The 18,845-nt window shown below is 46.5% G+C and overlaps 1 protein-coding gene across 4 annotated transcripts in view; it reads right to left on the reverse strand.

Annotated features, from left to right (window-relative positions):
* Positions 1-18,845, reverse strand: part of AFTPH (aftiphilin) — a 100,646-nt gene that overhangs the window by 8,441 nt on the left and 73,360 nt on the right. Inside the window, exons 7-10 of one of the 4 annotated variants that reach the window (XM_078784249.1) lie at positions 18,740-18,800; positions 15,244-15,330; positions 14,809-14,920; positions 7,599-7,741 (exon numbers count right to left, since the gene is read on the reverse strand). In XM_078784249.1, coding sequence (XP_078640375.1) covers positions 7,603-7,741; positions 14,809-14,920; positions 15,244-15,330; positions 18,740-18,800 — 399 coding nt within the window. In that variant the 3' untranslated portion in view covers positions 7,599-7,602. Of the gene's footprint in view, positions 1-3,591; positions 7,742-14,808; positions 14,921-15,243; positions 15,331-18,739; positions 18,801-18,845 lie in introns of those variants that run through there. The other 3 variants (XM_078784250.1, XM_068129363.2, XM_068129364.2) reach the window with 3 other exon arrangements.

An 18,845-nucleotide genomic window follows, 5' to 3' on the forward strand; every position in this document is an offset into this window, starting at 1 on the left:
AAAAAATCAATGTCTGGTGATTGTGAGGGCCAGGAGGTTGGACCGTCTCAGCCAATCCATCAACCTGGAAATGTTTCATTCAGGATCGCTCGAACGACGAAGGCTCAATGAGGGGGAGCGCCATCGGGTTGAAAAATGATATCGAGTTGCAGGACTTCAATCTGTGGGAAGGCGAATCAATCCTTCCAATATGTTCATGTAAATTGTTGAGGTTGCTGTATCCCACCAAGCAGTCATGGAGAAGGCCACAACACACATTGACCTTTGGACTGTTGCGCATGTGTTCAATGACCACGTGGGGGTTTTCAGAGCCCCAGATCCTCACATTGTGCACTTGACCTCTCCCGATACATGAACTGAACTCAAGCTTTGTCTGTGAACATGACCTTTTTCAGGTAATCCTTTTCATCCTTTATGCGACTGAACATTTCCAAGGCAAACATCTTGCATTTGGGTCCGTCGTTTGGTTTGAGTTCCTGCAGAATCTGCACCTTGTCAGCATAAAGCTTCAGCCTTTTATGCGAAATCCTGTGTACAGTGGTGGTTGGTAGTCCCAGTTCTCTGGATGTGCATCAGATTGATTTTCTGGGACGTTGTTGAAATGATTCACGTACTTGTTCAACGTCTGCTGCACTTGTGCTTGGTTGACCGGTACTTTCCGGTTTCTGAGAACTTCCAGTCTCCTTAAAACTCTTATTATATACCACTCTCTGATATGAGTCCGTGATGGTCGATTCCTTCCATACCTTGTATGGAAATAACCCTGAAATAGCGTGTCGGATCTCATCTCAATGAACTCATATGAGTCCACACACTGAGCTTTCTCCTGTGGAGTCGCCATTTTCTTTTACATTAAACCACCAGACCTGAAAATAAAGAAAACTTTGAGTTTATGTATCATATAAAACAAAGGGTGTTGTATCATTTGTTTTATACTAGGGCGTGCCCGTACGTGGGTGCAAAAAAACATGCGTGCAAACAACAACAACAAAAAAAAACTTTGAAACCACGTGGCAGTAACGACCACAGAACCCCCCCCTCTATTTACATGAAATGGTTTGGTCCATTCGCAAAGCCAAAGCGAACGGCTTGCGAGTACGGTAGAACCCCCCCCTCTATTTACATGAAATGGTTTGGTCCATTCGCAAAGCCAAAGCGAACGGCTTGCGAGTACGGTGACCATACCTTGGGAACCACTTGTCCGATTAATTTCAAACCTTGAAAAGGCACATCCTCGGGTCCCCAGCAATATACCTGGCAAGTTTCAAGTATATCGGACCCGTGGTTGTCGAGAAACAGCGGTCACAGACAAACACACACACACACAGACACACAGAGATTACTGGAATTATAGATAGATTATTGTTTATTGTGGTTTTAGGAAACCACTCAGAGGCAATGGCAACCACCATCCATGTCCCTTAGTGTAGTTATTTCCGTAGTGTAAGATAAGATAGCTTCTTCCCCTTGTGTAGTGGGCTAATGTCAATGAATGCGTTGGTGAAGGGTGGAGAGGCTTTTTCACATGTTTTTCTTAAGGGGTAATTGTTTCATGTGTGCAGAGCGTCCCACAAGTGTATCCATAATAGTGCCAAAACTCATTTCAAATGACGCGCTAAAACCAAACCGTCACCCACTCGATTTCCCCCCGGACCTTTCCTTTATACACGACACGTAAGTACATCCCAATGACCATAAAATCCATTGAATGAAGTTGTTAAACACGTTCAGTGCTCTCGGCTCACTCACTATAACCTCGCCTTGACTACCCACATACCTCATCATTACTCCCTTCGTCACAGTCCAACCACCATATAAACCTCCATCACCGTGCCCATTATGGGCGCTGCCGGCCTGAGCGCGCGAGAAATACGCACCTCAGAATAAACGGACGTTTGGCATCGTCAGAGAGAATAAGCAGTCCTGTGGATGGTGGATCGCTTTGTCCGTTCCCACAAGCAGTTAAAGGCTCAGAGTTCACGCCACTCCTGTAAAGTGCTGCAAGCGCAGCTCAATGTTAAGTGTGGAGAAGTCTTACCCATGCAGCAGTTTCCCGACCGACCAATCGAGAGAATCCGTTGCAGAAACTGGCGGGGGCGGGGCAAAAGTGGGAATGTGCCAATGAACAGCTGTACTTTCACCACGAGCCCCTATTGATCTGGCTTTATGCCCCGCCCTCGCTATCCATGTACAAAAGACCCGCAGGGCATGATCTTTGAGAGTCGGTTGCTCAGCCGCCCTAATTAAGATAAGATTGGTGCATAGCCGAGGGCGTGTCACGTGACATTCAGTTAAACAGTGTCAGACGGCAGACACTGAAGGTGTCGTTGTATCATTTGTTTTATATTATTGTTTATCGTGGTTTTAGGAAACCACTCAGAGGCAATGGCAACTCAGAGGCAACGGACACTGAAGCACGTGGTTAACCGATTGGCACTCACAGTTGATTAGAAACCTGCTGCGGCACAAAGTTATTCGTGTGCGGTAACCTCAGGCCTGGTAAGTTCGAAGAGAACCAAGGACCAGCTTTTCTTCTTAAGAGGATGGTCGATCACAACTTGATGATGCTTTATGTCACCTCGTCATGTCTGAAAGGTGCAGCAGGTTTTAAAATACTTTGCTCAAAATCGCTCTACAGTCTACAGACTACAATTCATGACTGACCATCTACACCGAGGAAAAATTAAACGTTAAATTTTGGAATTGCCGGAAGAGTCGTCCAAGAAACACCAACTACAGCAACTTGTTTTGCAATGAAGGCGGACAAGCAATATAGACAACGGCCAGGTTGACTATCTCAAGGCATCATTACTGGATGATTGGACTCACCTTAACATGGCAAATGTGACCGCTACTACTCAAGCTGAGACTACAATAAGTTATTGCCTTCAGATTCTCATCTATTTGGCCACTCGGAGAATATATGGGTGCCATTACATTTACAAAAGAGATTTCAAAGCATGTAAGCTGACGTGCATGCGTACCCGTCGCAAAGGTGCTACCACATTGATGGTACCAGTGCGTAGGCGTACCAGCAGAGTACCTTGACCAATAGGTGGAACCTTTGACTTCCAATAATAAGTCCACATGAACTCTGAACTACCTTCCCACCTGCAAGCTCAGTTAAACAAAAGTCCAGTTGTAAACAACATTCCACCCTCAGACCAATGAAAGTTCTTCAAACAAAATGAAAAAGCCAAGTTCTTCAAATTTAGATAAATAAATAAATTCAGAAAGCTGAACGAATTCAATTAAAATTTTACCAAATACAAAGGCAACAGAAAAAAAACAAAACATCCAAGTTATTTCCATTTCGAGAAAAGTTCCAGCCCTGTCTCGATATCTATACAACAGGGCCAAAGTACTGTACATTTACGATGAAAAAAAAACCACTCAGGATGAAATTTATGTGAAAGACCACAACAAGGCGGCAGGAACAACTTGGACGTTCATATCCACGAAGAGGCAATTACCATCAACTTTGCCCGCATTTCTATGCTAATACGCATCTTCATATTTGTTCCGTCCACGTCACGCAAGTTCTGCGATCGGCTTTCCGTGAAATCAAAAGATTGGAGTCGAGGAACGCCAAAAGATTTACAATTTTATTCAGAATGAGATAAAGGCAGATAATAAAGTGCCTGCTTTTACGCAACATAAATATTTTACCCACCGTCCCAGATCAATCAAAAGAGCAGCAAAGATATTCACAAAGCGAACAGATTCTCAACAGATTCTCATTCCTGTAGAGGAGAGCGGGGCTACAATGTCTACATAACCTTGCTGGGGAGTTATTTATTTATTTGCTTAATGCACACAGTCCATTTGCACTCAATCAGAGCAATCACCCCACAACGCATTCATCAATATTTACAAATCGAATAATTAGAAATCTTTTTCTAAAACTCACAACAAACATTATTTACAAATAAGTACAAGAGCAAGGCTTTTCCACCGAGGGCCTCAAAGCTTGCGGGACGACTGGCCGGCACGCACGCACACAAACACACGCTCCGCTCCGTCAAGTTCCAGTACGACCTTCGGGCAACTGCGGCAGTCCGAGGCAGGTTCAAGTGCAGCTTCAAAGCAGACGGGGGAAGAAAAAAAAATGGCGAACGCCTTCTCCACTTGCTTCCTTGCCGACGTGCGGATTTGCGTTGGTCCGTAAAATGACTACAACAATAATTAGACGAGTCGCATCGTGCAATGTAGCTTTAAATCCCATTCTTCCAGGAAAAAAAAAGATGCAGATTATAAACATTTAGAATAAAATGTTTTTCAGGTAAATACAGGAGAGAAACGATGCTCTATTTCTTTTCTTTTTTTTAGTGTTACTTATGTATATTGGCAATAATTGTTTGCAAACGAGATATTTGCTGCAAAGCAGCAATTTCTAACCGAGAAAAGTCCCTCAAGTGGGCGTTTTAAAAGGAAAAGGCCCAAACGAGCACAGAATGTGAAAGAGCCAAAAACGGATGTCTGACGGAACAGGATAAAGCTGAAGGTGCAAATCTTCAGGCACAGCGAACAAACTTTGTCGAATGGAGAACCAGACTTGACCGTAAAGGCTAGCGTCGATCCGCATCAACTGACGGGTACATCCACGGATTAAACGGACAGGACATTGATTGAGGTATGCCAACCGCCATGGGAAACAAGGAGGGACTGTCGAAACAAGGAGTTTGGATTTTCGGGCGTCAACCCTTCGTCAGAACAAAAGAGCAGCTTTTCCTATTTTACACCAACGTAGGGTCGACACCCAGGAACGTCGGCTTCTCCTTGCTTTCTACTACGGTTGGCGTACCTCACTCGATAACGCATGCTCTCAGTTTCGTCAGTCGTTCAAAGTCTCAAACGGTTTTCTCAGGTAGAAAGGAATGTTATACACGACAATAGAAATATATGAAAATATGTTGGCCCAGAAAAAACAATGCGAGGAATAAGGAAAAAAAGACTATAACGTGCATTGTTGGGCGGCAGCTCTGCCTTGCATTGAAGGTGACCACAGGGCCAGGGATCAAAATGCAGGGAAAGGAGAATGTGGTTAAACCACCGACTCGATGCAAGGGAAGAGTGCTGCAGCTGGTAATGGACGCCGGGTGCCTCCTTTTCTGGTCATCAACACAAGTTATAAAAGCAAACGCAGAAGACAGAGACCTCCGTTGCACATGTTGTGGGTCTTCATCGCATGCCATAATCATGCGCTTCATTTGCTCTCCGCTTGCGGACTGGCAAACCCCGAGACATATGTGTTCCCGACTTTGCTTTAAAAATTCCCGACCGTTGTACGACCACATTGTACGACCACATTGTTTCGAATCAATTATTTGAGTGAGTGATTTTTAAAAACTAACTTTCAAAGCAAGCAAGAAAATGTACAACTTTGTTGCGCACACACGGCTACCAACCAGTATTCTTCTGGAGCAATTATTAAACCGTGGGAAGTATTGCAAAGTCGAAGTCAAGGCATGTGGTGCGTGGAAAAAAAAAGAAAAAAGAAGTATATAAGAGTGTGACATTCCCCCCTATAAATGCACACACATCCCAACCTGCACGCACCCCGACACATGCACAATGCAATACAAGCACCCACGTCCCAACATACGCACTGACCCCAGCATACGCACTGACCCCTGCATACGTACTGACCCCTGCATACGCACTGACCCCTGCATACGCACTGACCCCTGCATACGCACTGACCCCTGCATACGCACTGACCCCTGCATACGCACTGACCCCTGCATACGCACTGACCCCTGCATACGCACTGACCCCTGCATACGCACTGACCCCTGCATACGCACTGACCCCAACATACGCACTGACCCCAGCATACGCACTGACCCCTGCATACGCACTGACCCCTGCATACGCACTGACCCCTACATACGCACTGACCCCTACATACGCACTGACCCCTACATACGCACTGACCCCTACATACGCACTGACCCCTACATACGCACTGACCCCTGCATACGCACTGACCCCTGCATACGCACTGACCCGTGCATACGCACTGACCCCTGCATACGCACTGACCCCTGCATACGCACTGACCCCTGCATACGCACTGGCCCCTGCATACGCACTGACCCCTGCATACGCACTGACCCCTACATACGCACTGACCCCTACATACGCACTGACCCCTACATACGCACTGACCCCTGCATACGCACTGACCCCAGCATATGCACTGACCCCTACATACGCACTGACCCCAGCATACGCACTGACCCCTGCATACGCACTGACCCCAGCATACGCACTGACCCCAGCATACGCACTGACCCCTACATACGCACTGACCCCTACATACGCACTGACCTACATACGCACTGACCCCTGCATACGCACTGACCCCTGCATACGCACTGACCCCTGCATACGTACTGACCCCAACATACGCACTGACCCCAACATACGCACTGACCCCAACATACGCACTGACCGCTACATACGAACGGACCCCTACATACGCACTCGCCCCTACATACGCACTCGCCCCTACATACGAACACCCTCTACATATGAAGGGACCCCTACATACACACGGACACATCCTTCGACATGCACATCCCAACACAAGCACACGCACACACCCCTGCACCCCAACGTGAGCACGCACACACACACACACACACACACACACACACACACACACACACACACACACACACACACACACACACACACACACCCCCCTACATGCATAGCCCCCCAAACCCCACCGATGCCCTACATGCATGGCCGCCCCCTACACCCGACACGCCCACCGATGCCCCTACATGTACACCCCGCACCCATACCCCTGATCACACGCGCATCCCTTTAGCCCCAATTTAAAAGCCCGTGAGACTGCAGTAACAACATTGCTCCTTGCTTTCAAAGATAATAAAAAAGACGATATGATTTGAAAAGGAATTAGCAGCACATTTATAAAGGAAAAGATAATTGAAAAATTATCAGTCCACGTTTTTTGTAATGTAAAATTAACTGATATATACATAGAGAGTTTGACCTACCCGGCACCCATTCACTCACGACATCTCCCGTATCCGACCCTCCCACACTCCCAACCTTTGAGATGATATACCAGAGGAAATGCTAATGATGCAGAAACTTGACCTGAGTAGGTGAACCTTATTGACTTGTATACAGAATTCAAAACTTGTCTTCATTCCCCCCAAACCACAGTCAATAAGAGCTAAACGTTGTCATTTTAAAACCAAAGGAAGCTACGAGTGCAATAACCGGGCATCACATTCATTCCACGTCATACACGTTCATTCCATCCATCGCACAGAGCATTCTCAATCGTATCTTCACCACACCGACTAAGCAAGACCCCACCAAGGCATCTATTACACAAAGCATTAACCGCTTCCGTTGTGGCGAAACATCTCGCCTTTCACTGTATGGCTAGCCAATGATGACGTCATATGTATTTAAATGCTTCATCCCTGAGAGAAGCTGCAGTGGAGCAAAGGGACATTAAGTAACAGGTACCATATTAAACAGAGAGCGGAACGAGGACGGGACAAAAGAGGGCGCGGAGCGATTTCAGTACAAATGACAAGAAGCGGGTTCACCAGTTCATGCATTTCCACCAGACGGCAGTGGAGCCAGCACAGTGGGGAACATTAGAACCTTGGCTTTCATGAATGAGAGGTCTGGAAGTCTGGTGATTATGGTCCTTGCCTCACTGCTCAGGTTCTCGTGTTTCTGGGGACGCCTGCGAGTGAATGGAAACGAGCATCATCAGGTGGTACACTCTTCTTTTTCAATCAAAACATCTGGGATGCAGCAACAGCAGGGGGGAAATAACGTGCGATTGCAATTTCTTTTGAAACCGCTTTTACTGATACCTTATGTAAAAGTCCTCAAATTATTCATTTTTGATGGTTAAATGTGACGAACAACCAGGTTGTAAAAATGAAGTGAAGAGGAACAATCAAATTCAATTTGTGGAGAAATTCGTTTTTTACCGAAACCACCAAAGGTGGACGGGGATCATGTTTTCACCCTTGTTTGTCTGTCCAAGCAGGATGCAGTACCTTCAGAAAGTATTCACACCCCTTGACCTTTTTTCACATTTTGTTGTGTTAAAGCCTTGGATTAAATTGAGATTTTTTTTGTCACTGATCCACACATAATAAGTACCCCATTATGTCAAAATGGAATTTCTTTTAGAATTTTTTACAAATCAATTAAAAATGAATTACAGAAGTATCGAATTTACATAAGTATTCAAGCCCGAGTCAATACTTTGTAGAAGCGCTTTTATAATAATAATAATAATAATGCATTTATTTTATATAGCGCTTTTCAGGAAGCCCAAAGACGCTTTGACAGAGTGCAAAACATAATGCATAGCAAAACATAAAAACAATTGCAAAAAAAGAAGAATCAATAGGGAAATATTCAAAGCACAAAGGAGGGAGAAGGAGAGGAGATAGTCAGGGGTTAAATGCTGAATGCAGTGTTGAACAGGTGGGTCTTGAGTGATGTTTTGAATGTGGTGAGTGAGGAGGAGATTCTGATGGTGTGAGGTAGCGAGTTCCAGAGGGTGGGAGCAGCGATGGAGAAGGCCCTGTCCCCCCAGGATCTAAATTTGGTCCGGATGGGGGGGGTCAGGAGGTTGGTACCAGCAGAGCGGAGGTTGCGGGTGGGAGTGTGTCTGGAGAGGAGGTCAGCCAGGTAGGATGGGGCCAGGTTATGGAGGGCTTTGTAGGTCAAGAGGAGGATTTTGTACTGGATTCTCTGGGAGATGGGGAGCCAGTGAAGCTTGTAAAGGACGGGGGTGATGTGGTCACGGGTCCGGGAATGGGTGAGTAGACGGGCAGCGGAGTTCTGAATGTATTGGAGTTTATTGGTGATTGTTGAGGGTGAACCATAAAGGAGGCTATTGCAGTAGTCCAGACGGGAAGTGATGAAGGCGTGGATGAGGGTTTCTGCAGCCACGGAGGAGAGGGATGGACGGAGACGGGCGATGTTTTTCAGGTGAAAGAAGGCTGTCTTTGTGATCTGTTTAGTGTATTTGTCGAAGGAGAGGGTTTGGTCAAAGATGATGCCAAGATTCCGGATGTGAGGAGAGGTGGATACTGGGAAACCGTCGATGTTGAGGGCAAAGTTATGGGTGGACTTGGTGAGCGTTTTTGGGCCAATGATGATTATTTCAGATTTATCACAGTTAAGTTTGAGGAAGTTGATTTGAAGCCAGGATTTTATTTCAGTGATGCAGTTTGTCAGGATAGAGTGGGTGGCGGTGGAGATGGACTTGGTGGAGATGAAAAGCTGGATGTCATCGGCGAAGCAGTGGAATTGGAGACCATGACGGCGGATTAAGTGACCGAGGGGGGACAGGTAAAGGATGAAGAGGAGGGGGCCAAGAACTGAACCTTGGGGGACACCTTGGGGGAGGGGAGCAGTGGGGGATTTGCAGTTATTGATGGAGATGAACTGACGTCTGTCAGAGAGGTATGATTTAATCCAAGAGAGGGCAGTGCCGGTAATGTTAAAGGTGGTTTCAAGTCGGGTGAGGAGGATGGTGTGATCGATGGTGTCAAAGGCGGCGCTGAGGTCGAGGAGGATGAGAATGTTGAGGTTGCCAGCGTCAGAGGAGAGGAGAAGGTCGTTGGTGATTTTGAGGAGAGCAGTTTCAGTACTGTGGTTGGAGCGGAATCCGGATTGGAATGTTTCATACAGGTTATTGGCAGAGAGGTGATGTTTGAGTTGAGTGGCTACAGCGCGTTCCAAAACCTTTGACAGAAAGGGTAGGTTGGAGATGGGTCTGAAGTTATTTAGGGTGTCAGGGTTTAGTCCAGGTTTTTTCAGAATGGGGGTAACAGCAGCAATTTTGAGGGATGGTGGGACGATGCCTGTAGACAGGGAGGAGTTTATTGTTGCAATGATAAGTGGAGAGAGAGCAGGAAGGGAGGCCTTGACAAAGCTGGAGGGGATGGGGTCAAGAGTGCAGGTGGCAGTTTTCATTCCGATAAGGAGTTCAGAGAGGTCAGTAGGGGAGACTGGGGAGAATTGAGACAGGGGATGGCATGATAAGGGGGGGCAGGTGGTTTGAGGGGGAGCGGGTGCGGCGGTGGTCAAGCTGTTGTAGATGTTTTCAATTTTGCGTTGGAAGAATGAAAGGAAGGAGATGCAGTTGTCTATTGTGAATGACTGGGTGGTGGTGTTCAGGGGGCTGAGGAGTTTGTTTATTGTAGAGAAGAGTGCTTTTGGGTTTCCGGAGCCAGAGTGGATAATTTGAGAGTAGTAGGCGGAGCGGGCGCGGGAGAGGGCATCTTTATAGTGTTGTATGTGGTCCTTGTAGGCCTGGGAGTGAACTGTGAGACCTGTTTTATTGCGGAGTCTTTCAAGTTGGCGAGCACGAGTTTTCATCAGGCGGAGTTCAGGGGTAAACCAGGGAGCAGAATGGGTGAAAGAAACTGTTTTGGTTTTTATAGGTGCAAGTTGGTCAAGGCAGGAGGAGAGAGTGTGGTTGTAGTAGTCAGTGAGGTCAGAAGGGGTGTGGAGGTCAACGAAGGGAGAAGTGGACATTTTTTCAGAGAGGGTCGATGAGAATGAGGTAGGTGAAAGAGCGTTTAGCTTACGGAAGTTGATAGTGCGATAATGCCTTGGTGCTGGGGTGGGGATGTTGATGGTCAGAGTGATGGCTAGGTGGTCAGAGAGAGTGAGGTCGGAGCCAGAGAGATGGTGCAAAATTAGTCCAGTAGAGCAGACAAGGTCCAAAATGTGACCACGGTTATGGGTAGGAAAGTTGACATGTTGAGTGAGGTTAAAGCAGGTGAGTAAATCAGTGAAGTCAGTGGTTAGCGTGGAGTCAGTGGAGTCCATGTGGATATTGAAATCACCAAGGAGGAGGATTGAGGGGGAGAGGAAACATAGCTGGGTCAGAAAGTAGGAGAAGTCAGACAGGAATGATGGGTGTGGTTTAGGAGGGCGGTAGACAACAGCCATGACTGACTGTGTGTGACCAGAGAGTTTAAAAGCCAGGTGTTCAAATGATGGAGCAGATGAGATGGAGATGAGGTTGGTCTTGATGTCTTGTCGGTGAATAACGGCAATTCCACCACCTCGGCCCTCCGAGCGTGGTTTATTGATGTAAGAATATCCATTGGGTGTGGTGAGGTTGAGTGTGTAGTAGTCCAGTGGTTGTTGCCAGGTCTCAGTGAGACAGAGAAAGTCCAGTTTATTTTCCAGGATGTAGTCGTTCAGGATGAGGCATTTGTTGTTGAGGGACCGGGTATTGAACAGGGTGAGCTTGATGTTGTTTTGTACGGCGGGTATGAATCCAGGTGATTTGGCCAGGGTTCGCAGACAGGAGGTGCGATTTTGTGCGTTGTTGTGACCAGGTGTGTTGGGACGATGAGTGGGAGTGCGCTGAGCCGACCAGAGGATGGGGATGGAGTGACCTGATTGTAAATAAACAAACTTACGACCGGAGCCACGGTGAATGTACCTGGGTCGACGCAGGAGTCCATTCCATTTGATTGCCGAGATGCATGATGGGGTGGAGCGGGTTTTAAGCAGGAGAAGCCTTGCGGCAGAGTACCGCAGAGCCATGCCAGCAGGAGCGAAGGGACGAGCACGAGGCCAAGGGTGAGGAGGCGAAACAATCGTCACAACCCACGGGAGTGGGCCCGAGGAAACAGCGAAGGAGCCGAGCAGGTGAAGCCAGGAGCAGAGCCGGGACCATGCAGAGGGCAGACAGGAGCGAAGAGACGAGCACGAGGCCAAGGTTGAGGAGGCAAAGCGGCAAATGCAGCGGCAAACGACCGCCGCCGCTAATCAAGATCACGGCGGCAAACCGCCACCACCGCCGCTGCAAACAATGGGCACAACCCACGAGAGTGAGCCCGAGGAAACAGCGAAGGAGCCGAGCAGGTGAAGCCAGGAGCAGCAGAGCAGAGCCGGGACCGTGCAGAGGGCAGACTCAATGGCCAAAAATCCGCCACGACCACCAGGAAAGCAAGATACGGACAATGGTCCAGTCAGAGAAGCGGCGAGCAAGTGACGCCAGCGTCCTCTCACGACCGGACCGGAAACGGAAAAAGAACCACTAAAGAACCAAATCGCTTTTAACAGCGATTACAGCTTTGAAATTTCTTGGGTATGTCTATCAGCTTTACACATCTGGATTAGGGGAGTTTCTCCCATTCTTCCTTGCAGATTTGCTCAAGTACTGTTCTTTTTCAAGACGATATGAGTTGAATGCGAGGAAGAACGGCATCAGCCCAAGGCGGCATAAGCCCAAGGGTCCTAAAATCCTGCTCTGCCGCTCTATCTCACCCTCTCTCTGTTCTCTTCACCCTCTCTTTTGCTCAAGGTCATCTGCCATCTGCTTGGAAATCAGCCAACATTACCGCTTTACACAAAAAGGTGCAAAAACAGGTCCTTGCAACTACAGACCAATCAGCATGCTCCCAAATATCAGCAAGGTCATGGAATCCATCATTGCTTCGGATATCAAATCCTTCCTCTTCTCCAATGGCTTGATCTCTGATCATCAATTTGGATTCAGACCAGGTCATTCTACTCTGGACATGTTGCTTCTGCTGTTTCCACAATGGATGGAGGTCCTCAATGCCAAACAGGAAATCAGAGCTGTCTCACTTGACATATCACGTGCCTTCGATATGGTCTGGCACCCAGCTCTGCTCACCAAACTCTCCTCCTATGGTATCCATGGAAATCTCCACTCATGGCTTACGGACTTCCTCTCTGGTCGTAGGCAACGTGTGGCCCTGAATGGAATTCTCTCATCTCTCCTTCCTTTTCAGGATGGAGTTCCCCAAGGCAGTGTTCTGGGCCCTGTGCTATTTCTGGTCTTCATCAATGATCTCTCCAACTCTCTGGAAAATCCTCTCTATCTCTTTGCTGATGACTCCACTCTCTGCCACTCCATTCCTCATCCCTCAGATCGGCAGTCTGCAGCCTCCTCACTCTCTGCAGACCTGGACAAAATCACAGACTGGTCAAACAAGTGGAACATGTCTTTCAATCCTGACAAATCTCACACTCTTACAATGTCTCTCCGAAAGGACCGACTGGACAACCCTCCCATCTACTTTCTCAACAATCCTCTCCAAGAAGTTCTGTCGCTCAAGCTTTTGGGTCTAACTATCTGCCATGATCTTTCTTGGGAAAACCACATTTCCAAGCTGGCCTCCAAAGCCAGTCGCCGACTGGGCATCCTCCGTCGTATGAAGTATTTCCTTGGCACACCTGAGCTCCTCACCACATACAAGGCTTTCATCCGCAGCTCAATGGAATACTGCTCTCCCCTCTGGGCTGGTGCTCCTGCCTCACACCCAGCTCGGCTTCACGTCGTTGAAACCAAAGCTTTTAGAATCATTGGAATCTCCCGTGATGAAGCTGATTGTGAGGGCCTTTCACCGCAGGCAGGTAGGTGGTCTTTCTGTCTTCTACCGACTCCTATCCGGTCCAGCTCTATCTGTGCTCTGTCCCCCAAATATTCCTGCAGGTTACACAAGATCTGCCAGCAACCCTCTTATGGTGAAACTGCCAAAATCAAGACTCTCTGCTCACTTTCACTCCTTCATTCCTCTTTACTCCCGCATCTGGAACAAACTCCCTTACTCTCTTCAATCCCACTCCTCCATCCAGGTCTTTAAAACAGCTGTTCACAACCATCTCTTATCTTCCCCCATCCAAAACTTTGATCTCTTTTACACCCGTTAATTCACCCCAGATACACTTTTTTGAAATACAGACTTCTTTCCTGGAAATCCTAGCAGTGTCCATGTGTTTTATACCTCGTTTAATACCATATCGAATCCCCGTTGATCGCTGAATTAACGCCAGGGGGGTTGACTCAGCCCGGCATCCTTCCGAGGTCGGAAAATTGAGTACCAGCTTGCTGGGATGAATGATCCCGTGTGTACACCGATTTAGAATAGTTGGCGTCAGGACTAAGGGTTGGCGTCAGGAAGGGCATCTGGCCATAAAAATATTCCCCGAAACAGGGAACCATGATTGTCATGGGGCCTGCAAGGCTAACCCCTGCTCTAGCGGGGGAAAATGGCCTTAAAACGATCATTCATTCATTTCATTCAAATTATTTTGAAAGAATTCCTAAAAAAAAAAAAACCCCACTTTGACATTATGGGGTATTATGTGTAGACCAGTGACAAAAAAAAAATCTCTTATCCATTTTAAATTCATGCTGCAACAATGTGAAAAAGTCAGGGGTGTGAATACTTTCTGAAGGCACTGTATACAAGCGGCCTGCTTCTCGTAAAACATGCCATATCACCATAATAAAATAACTCTACCAGCGTTGTACTTTGTTCAATTTAACATCTAGGTAATTAGGTATGCTCTAATAGCACAGCCTTTTTTAATGTCAGATAAAAGGGTGAAATTGCAGAACTCCCAATTTAAAGAGCAAAAGGTTGTGAGAGAAGGGTTTCGCATCAACAGAAAATATTCAGCTGTTGATCAGCCATAGTGTCATTCACAAAGAGTCAGCGAGCTATTGCCAGCACCCTGGCCAAATTCCAAATTCTTGCTCTAACCTACAGGGGGCACTGCATCAGTAGCACAGCTACATCCCCAGTAAATGATGCTACCCGTAGCCATGTGCTGGAATGAAGAAGATTAGCTATTGCAATCAATATCCAAGCGAATTTCTTGCTGCCATCGCTCAAGTAATAAAAGATGCCAACAAAACAAAAAAAGGAGGAGAAAGAAGAAAGAGGGTCCAGGGGACCAACGGAAACGACAAGAGGAGGGTCGACGCGAGAATTAATCAAGTATAACCGTGTGATTGTGGTGTCAGCGGTGGACATGAGCCGGGCAAAGGCGTCTGTGACCCGACTCATCGTGCTGGGTGCCGTGGGCCTGGTCAATTCATAAAGCTCTGGGTCCACTCCTGTAACCACAAAACCATACTTTGGTTAAGTAAGCTAAAGAAAAGAAAGTTCCAAAAAAACCCCCAAAAAAACACAATACCCTCATGCAAGGTGATTGAAGAGCATTGGTAATCATCTCCTCAGCATTAATATGATCGATTATAAAACAGAGAAGTGTGTTGGTGTGGCCGTCGCATCATCGTTGCTCATGCTGAAGTGAAGTTTAAAGTTTTACAGCTTGGACAGCAGCAGGATACAACAAAAGGGCCAGGTAAGTTTCTGAACAAAGGTCCTAAACACCAAAAATAATGATAAAAATGCCTTCGGATGGACCAAAGCTGACCTGGCATGGAGGTGGTTTGCGTAGAGTTTGTGGTTTCATCCACAGGCCCAAAGAAATCGAGGTTCAGAATGCTGGAAGCCCCGTTGACTAGGCCATGGGTCGGGGAATGAGTCATGCAGAGTTAGAGAATTGTGGTAAATTCCAGGCAGGCAAGTTACAGGGAAGGGAAGGTAGTAGAGATAGGAAGAAACAAAGACCAGATAAATCCTAATCCCAAAACTTGATATACCAACAAACTCAGACACACTGACTGGAGCAGCCATTGGCAAAAAAAATAGCAGCATTAGAATGATACATGCAACATCAAAGAAACAAACGTTTTAGTCCGTGGGCTGAGTAGGGTTTACATGCACCCCCTCCCCCCCCCCCCCCACAACTTAACTTCCCGGGTATGTCCATGTACCCCCCACCCTAGGGGTTAGGAAAAACCATGTTAACAGAAAAAAAAACACATTCCCAAGGTACCTCCCACGCATATTTTGATGTTACCCCCCCCTGTCAGTGATTTCCGAAAATTAGGGGTAGGCGAAATTCAAATGGCCATAACGTTTTACCTAGTCATCCTATGGTTGCATATGACCCCTCAAAATGTTTGTCCTGGGACACTCTTTACAATGATATGTGTTATATGCAAATTAGATCACTAATGAGGTCATCAGAGGTCAAACTATGAGGGAATGAGTTTTTTTTCTGTTAACATGGTTTTTCCTATCCTAACCCTTAAGATGGGGGGTACATGGACATACCCGGGAAGTTAAGTTGTGGGGGGGGGGGGGGGGGGGGTGCATGTAAACCCTACTCAGCCCACGGACTATTTCAGGTAAGCTGTATAATCAACCATAAGATGTGTATGAGTTACAGGGTATCTGATTAAAAAGGAAAACCCAAAAGTGTTATTGCATGGAGATCAGGTTGGATTATCAGAGTGATGCAAGCAAAGATGGACCAGCCCAAAAAAAAACACAAAAGCACAGCGTTCACCTCCTGGGTCGACAAACGTATCCGTTTCAAAATGCTAATTAATGTTCAATTCAAGTAATTCAGAAATTCCTTAACGAATCTTCATCGATGTATAAATGTCCATTTGTCGATGATGATAAATGTCGATGTGTACATTTGTTTTATACCTCTCCCCCTCCCCCCCCCCCCCTCTTCCCCTGTCCCCCTTCCCCCAAGCCCTATCCCTCCCACAGATCTCCTGATGTCCCTGTTCTCGACTGTTGTACTTGTGTGCTTGTGTGCTTCCCTCTCTCTCCCCATATTGTCTCCTGCTCCCTTTATTATATGTTTTATGTGTCCGTTTATGTTTTTTGTGACTAATGTGTTAGCTCTTACACGAGCCTCGATCTTGTATACAAAAAAAAAATACAACCCCCCGCCCAAAAAACAAGAAGAATCACAAACTACCATCTACGGCCTCTAGATAAGCGCCGCAGGGTAAAATTTGGGGTAGAGTGGTAGCGTGCCCTCTGGTCTATTCAAGTCTGCTACCCATGCAGATATTTACAAAATAAAGGTCAGGCTCTTGGACAGGAATACCCAGATATTTTTGGAAAAATAAGAGATAGGTACATTTTCTATGCAAGATCACCACTAAAACTCAACTACGATTGGTTTTTCTGCTTTACCGAAGCATCAGGACCAAAAAAACCCAATTTCATTCGAACAATTGGACTCTCCAACTTGGCGGCCTCACCATCATCCACGACTTCTCCTGAACCGACCATATAGCAAAGCTGGCCTTAAAACCTAGCCACAGACTGGGGTTGCCTCTGTCATTCCAAGTTAAACAACTACTAGTTAAAACAGCCCCCTCCTGGTTAACCAAAAATACCGTCTTACCACGTCCACTCTTTTGGTCTCCCTCTTTGTTTTTTTCCACCTGTATGTGAAACGGCCCACCTGAGGCTATTCAATTGAAATCTTCCTTCCAGGGCATCAAGCAGGTGGAATACAAACGTCATGCCATACCCCATCACTGCTGGAAATTTTTTTTTTTTATCCCTGTTAACCCAACCTAAACCAATCATCTTGCAGATTCCACCCTCTACTCCACTTTGGTTGTTGCATCCATGTGCAGCCTCAGTCAGTACATTACCTGTTTGCATCCAATCAGCTCGCTCTTCCATGAGCTGAGATTTAGTACTAAAAAAATAAATAAATAAAAATTGAATCCTAATCCTTCCAAGATGTCCTGATAACCCTTGTAATGGTGAAATCGCCTTGGATAGATTTCTCTCTTTCAAGCTGGAAAGAATCAAAATAAAATCCCACGGCACGAGTCAAGCTGTACCTTTTTGCTCCCCCTTTACTCTCGTCAATCATCGGGTGCGAAAAAACAGTATATTTGTAGCATTCAGACAAAACTGCCAGCCTTCTTCAAGAGAGGAGACGTACAAAATAATATATATTAAAAAAAATAACCACCTTTAGAGGCCATTTTTCCCCGCAAAGCGGGGGTTGGCCTTTTTCGGGAACCGTGGTTGTTGTTGTTTTTTGGTCCCCTTTTTGAAGCAATGTTTTACGGCCGGATGCCCTTCCTGACGCCAACCCTTTTTGCCGCCTTTAACGACAACCAGGGAATTACCAGTGAACTGGTACTCAATTAGCCGACCTCGGAAGGATGACAGGCTGAGTCAACCCCCCTGGCGTTAATTCAGCGATCGACCGGGATTCGAACCCAGGATCCTAGGATCCTAAGCCGACACCCTAGCCGCCGCTAGCCCAACACCAGGGACTATGACGTAATGTATAACGTACAGAATAATGTACGTACGTAATGTACGTACATAATAATAAGACGTACAAAATAATGTATAACGGAAACGCAAATGAGGCATCGTAATCGGTAGGAAAAAGAAGAAGAGCATCGTGTCGGCTTCCTCAATATCTACAGGTTTTTATTATAAACTAGTCCCGTTCAAATCCGGTGCAGCCCACAGAGTTTGCGCCATTTACGCATTCTTCTTGAATACGGTAATGAATATCTGCATCTCCTATTCATGCACAGCCCCTCTCAGAAGATCGATTTGTTGTAATCCCAAGATTTCCCTGGAGTGCAATTTCATCAATATTTGGTGGTCGTTTCCATCGGTACAATAAAACCAAGAGCCATCCACTCAATGCATTATTACTTTGCATTTCCCTTAAGGCTTTAGCTTTATAATTGGTGCCTTTGTGAATTATTGGCACTTGAGCTATTTATACGTTTTTTGGTTTTAGCCGAGCAGATCTTATCAGAACATAGACCAGGTACAGTGAAGGCCAATGTGGAATTTGGCAAGGGTGCCAGCACGTAATGGCTGAACCTTTTTGAAAGGGTACATGGGATCTTTGTCGAATGCCAGCACAGGGGTCACCCCTCCAAAGCACGGTACCCACTGATGAACGCCCCGGCAAAAATTTGGCCTGGGAATCAAAACCAGGCTCATAGGCAAGTACACCATCTAGGATCCATCTTATATAATTGTTTGAGTCTACGTGTTGTGTCACCTACCATCCAAAGGGTTTGTTAAACCACTTCCATTCCAGTCAAATTGCGCAGCCACTGCACCATCCTACGCAAGTACGACAAATCAATTATTGACAACTTGACACATACT

The sequence above is a fragment of the Myxine glutinosa genome, chromosome 9, assembly GCF_964187855.1.
Source record: "Myxine glutinosa chromosome 9, kmMyxGlut1.1, whole genome shotgun sequence".
Classification (NCBI taxonomy): domain Eukaryota; kingdom Metazoa; phylum Chordata; class Myxini; order Myxiniformes; family Myxinidae; genus Myxine; species Myxine glutinosa.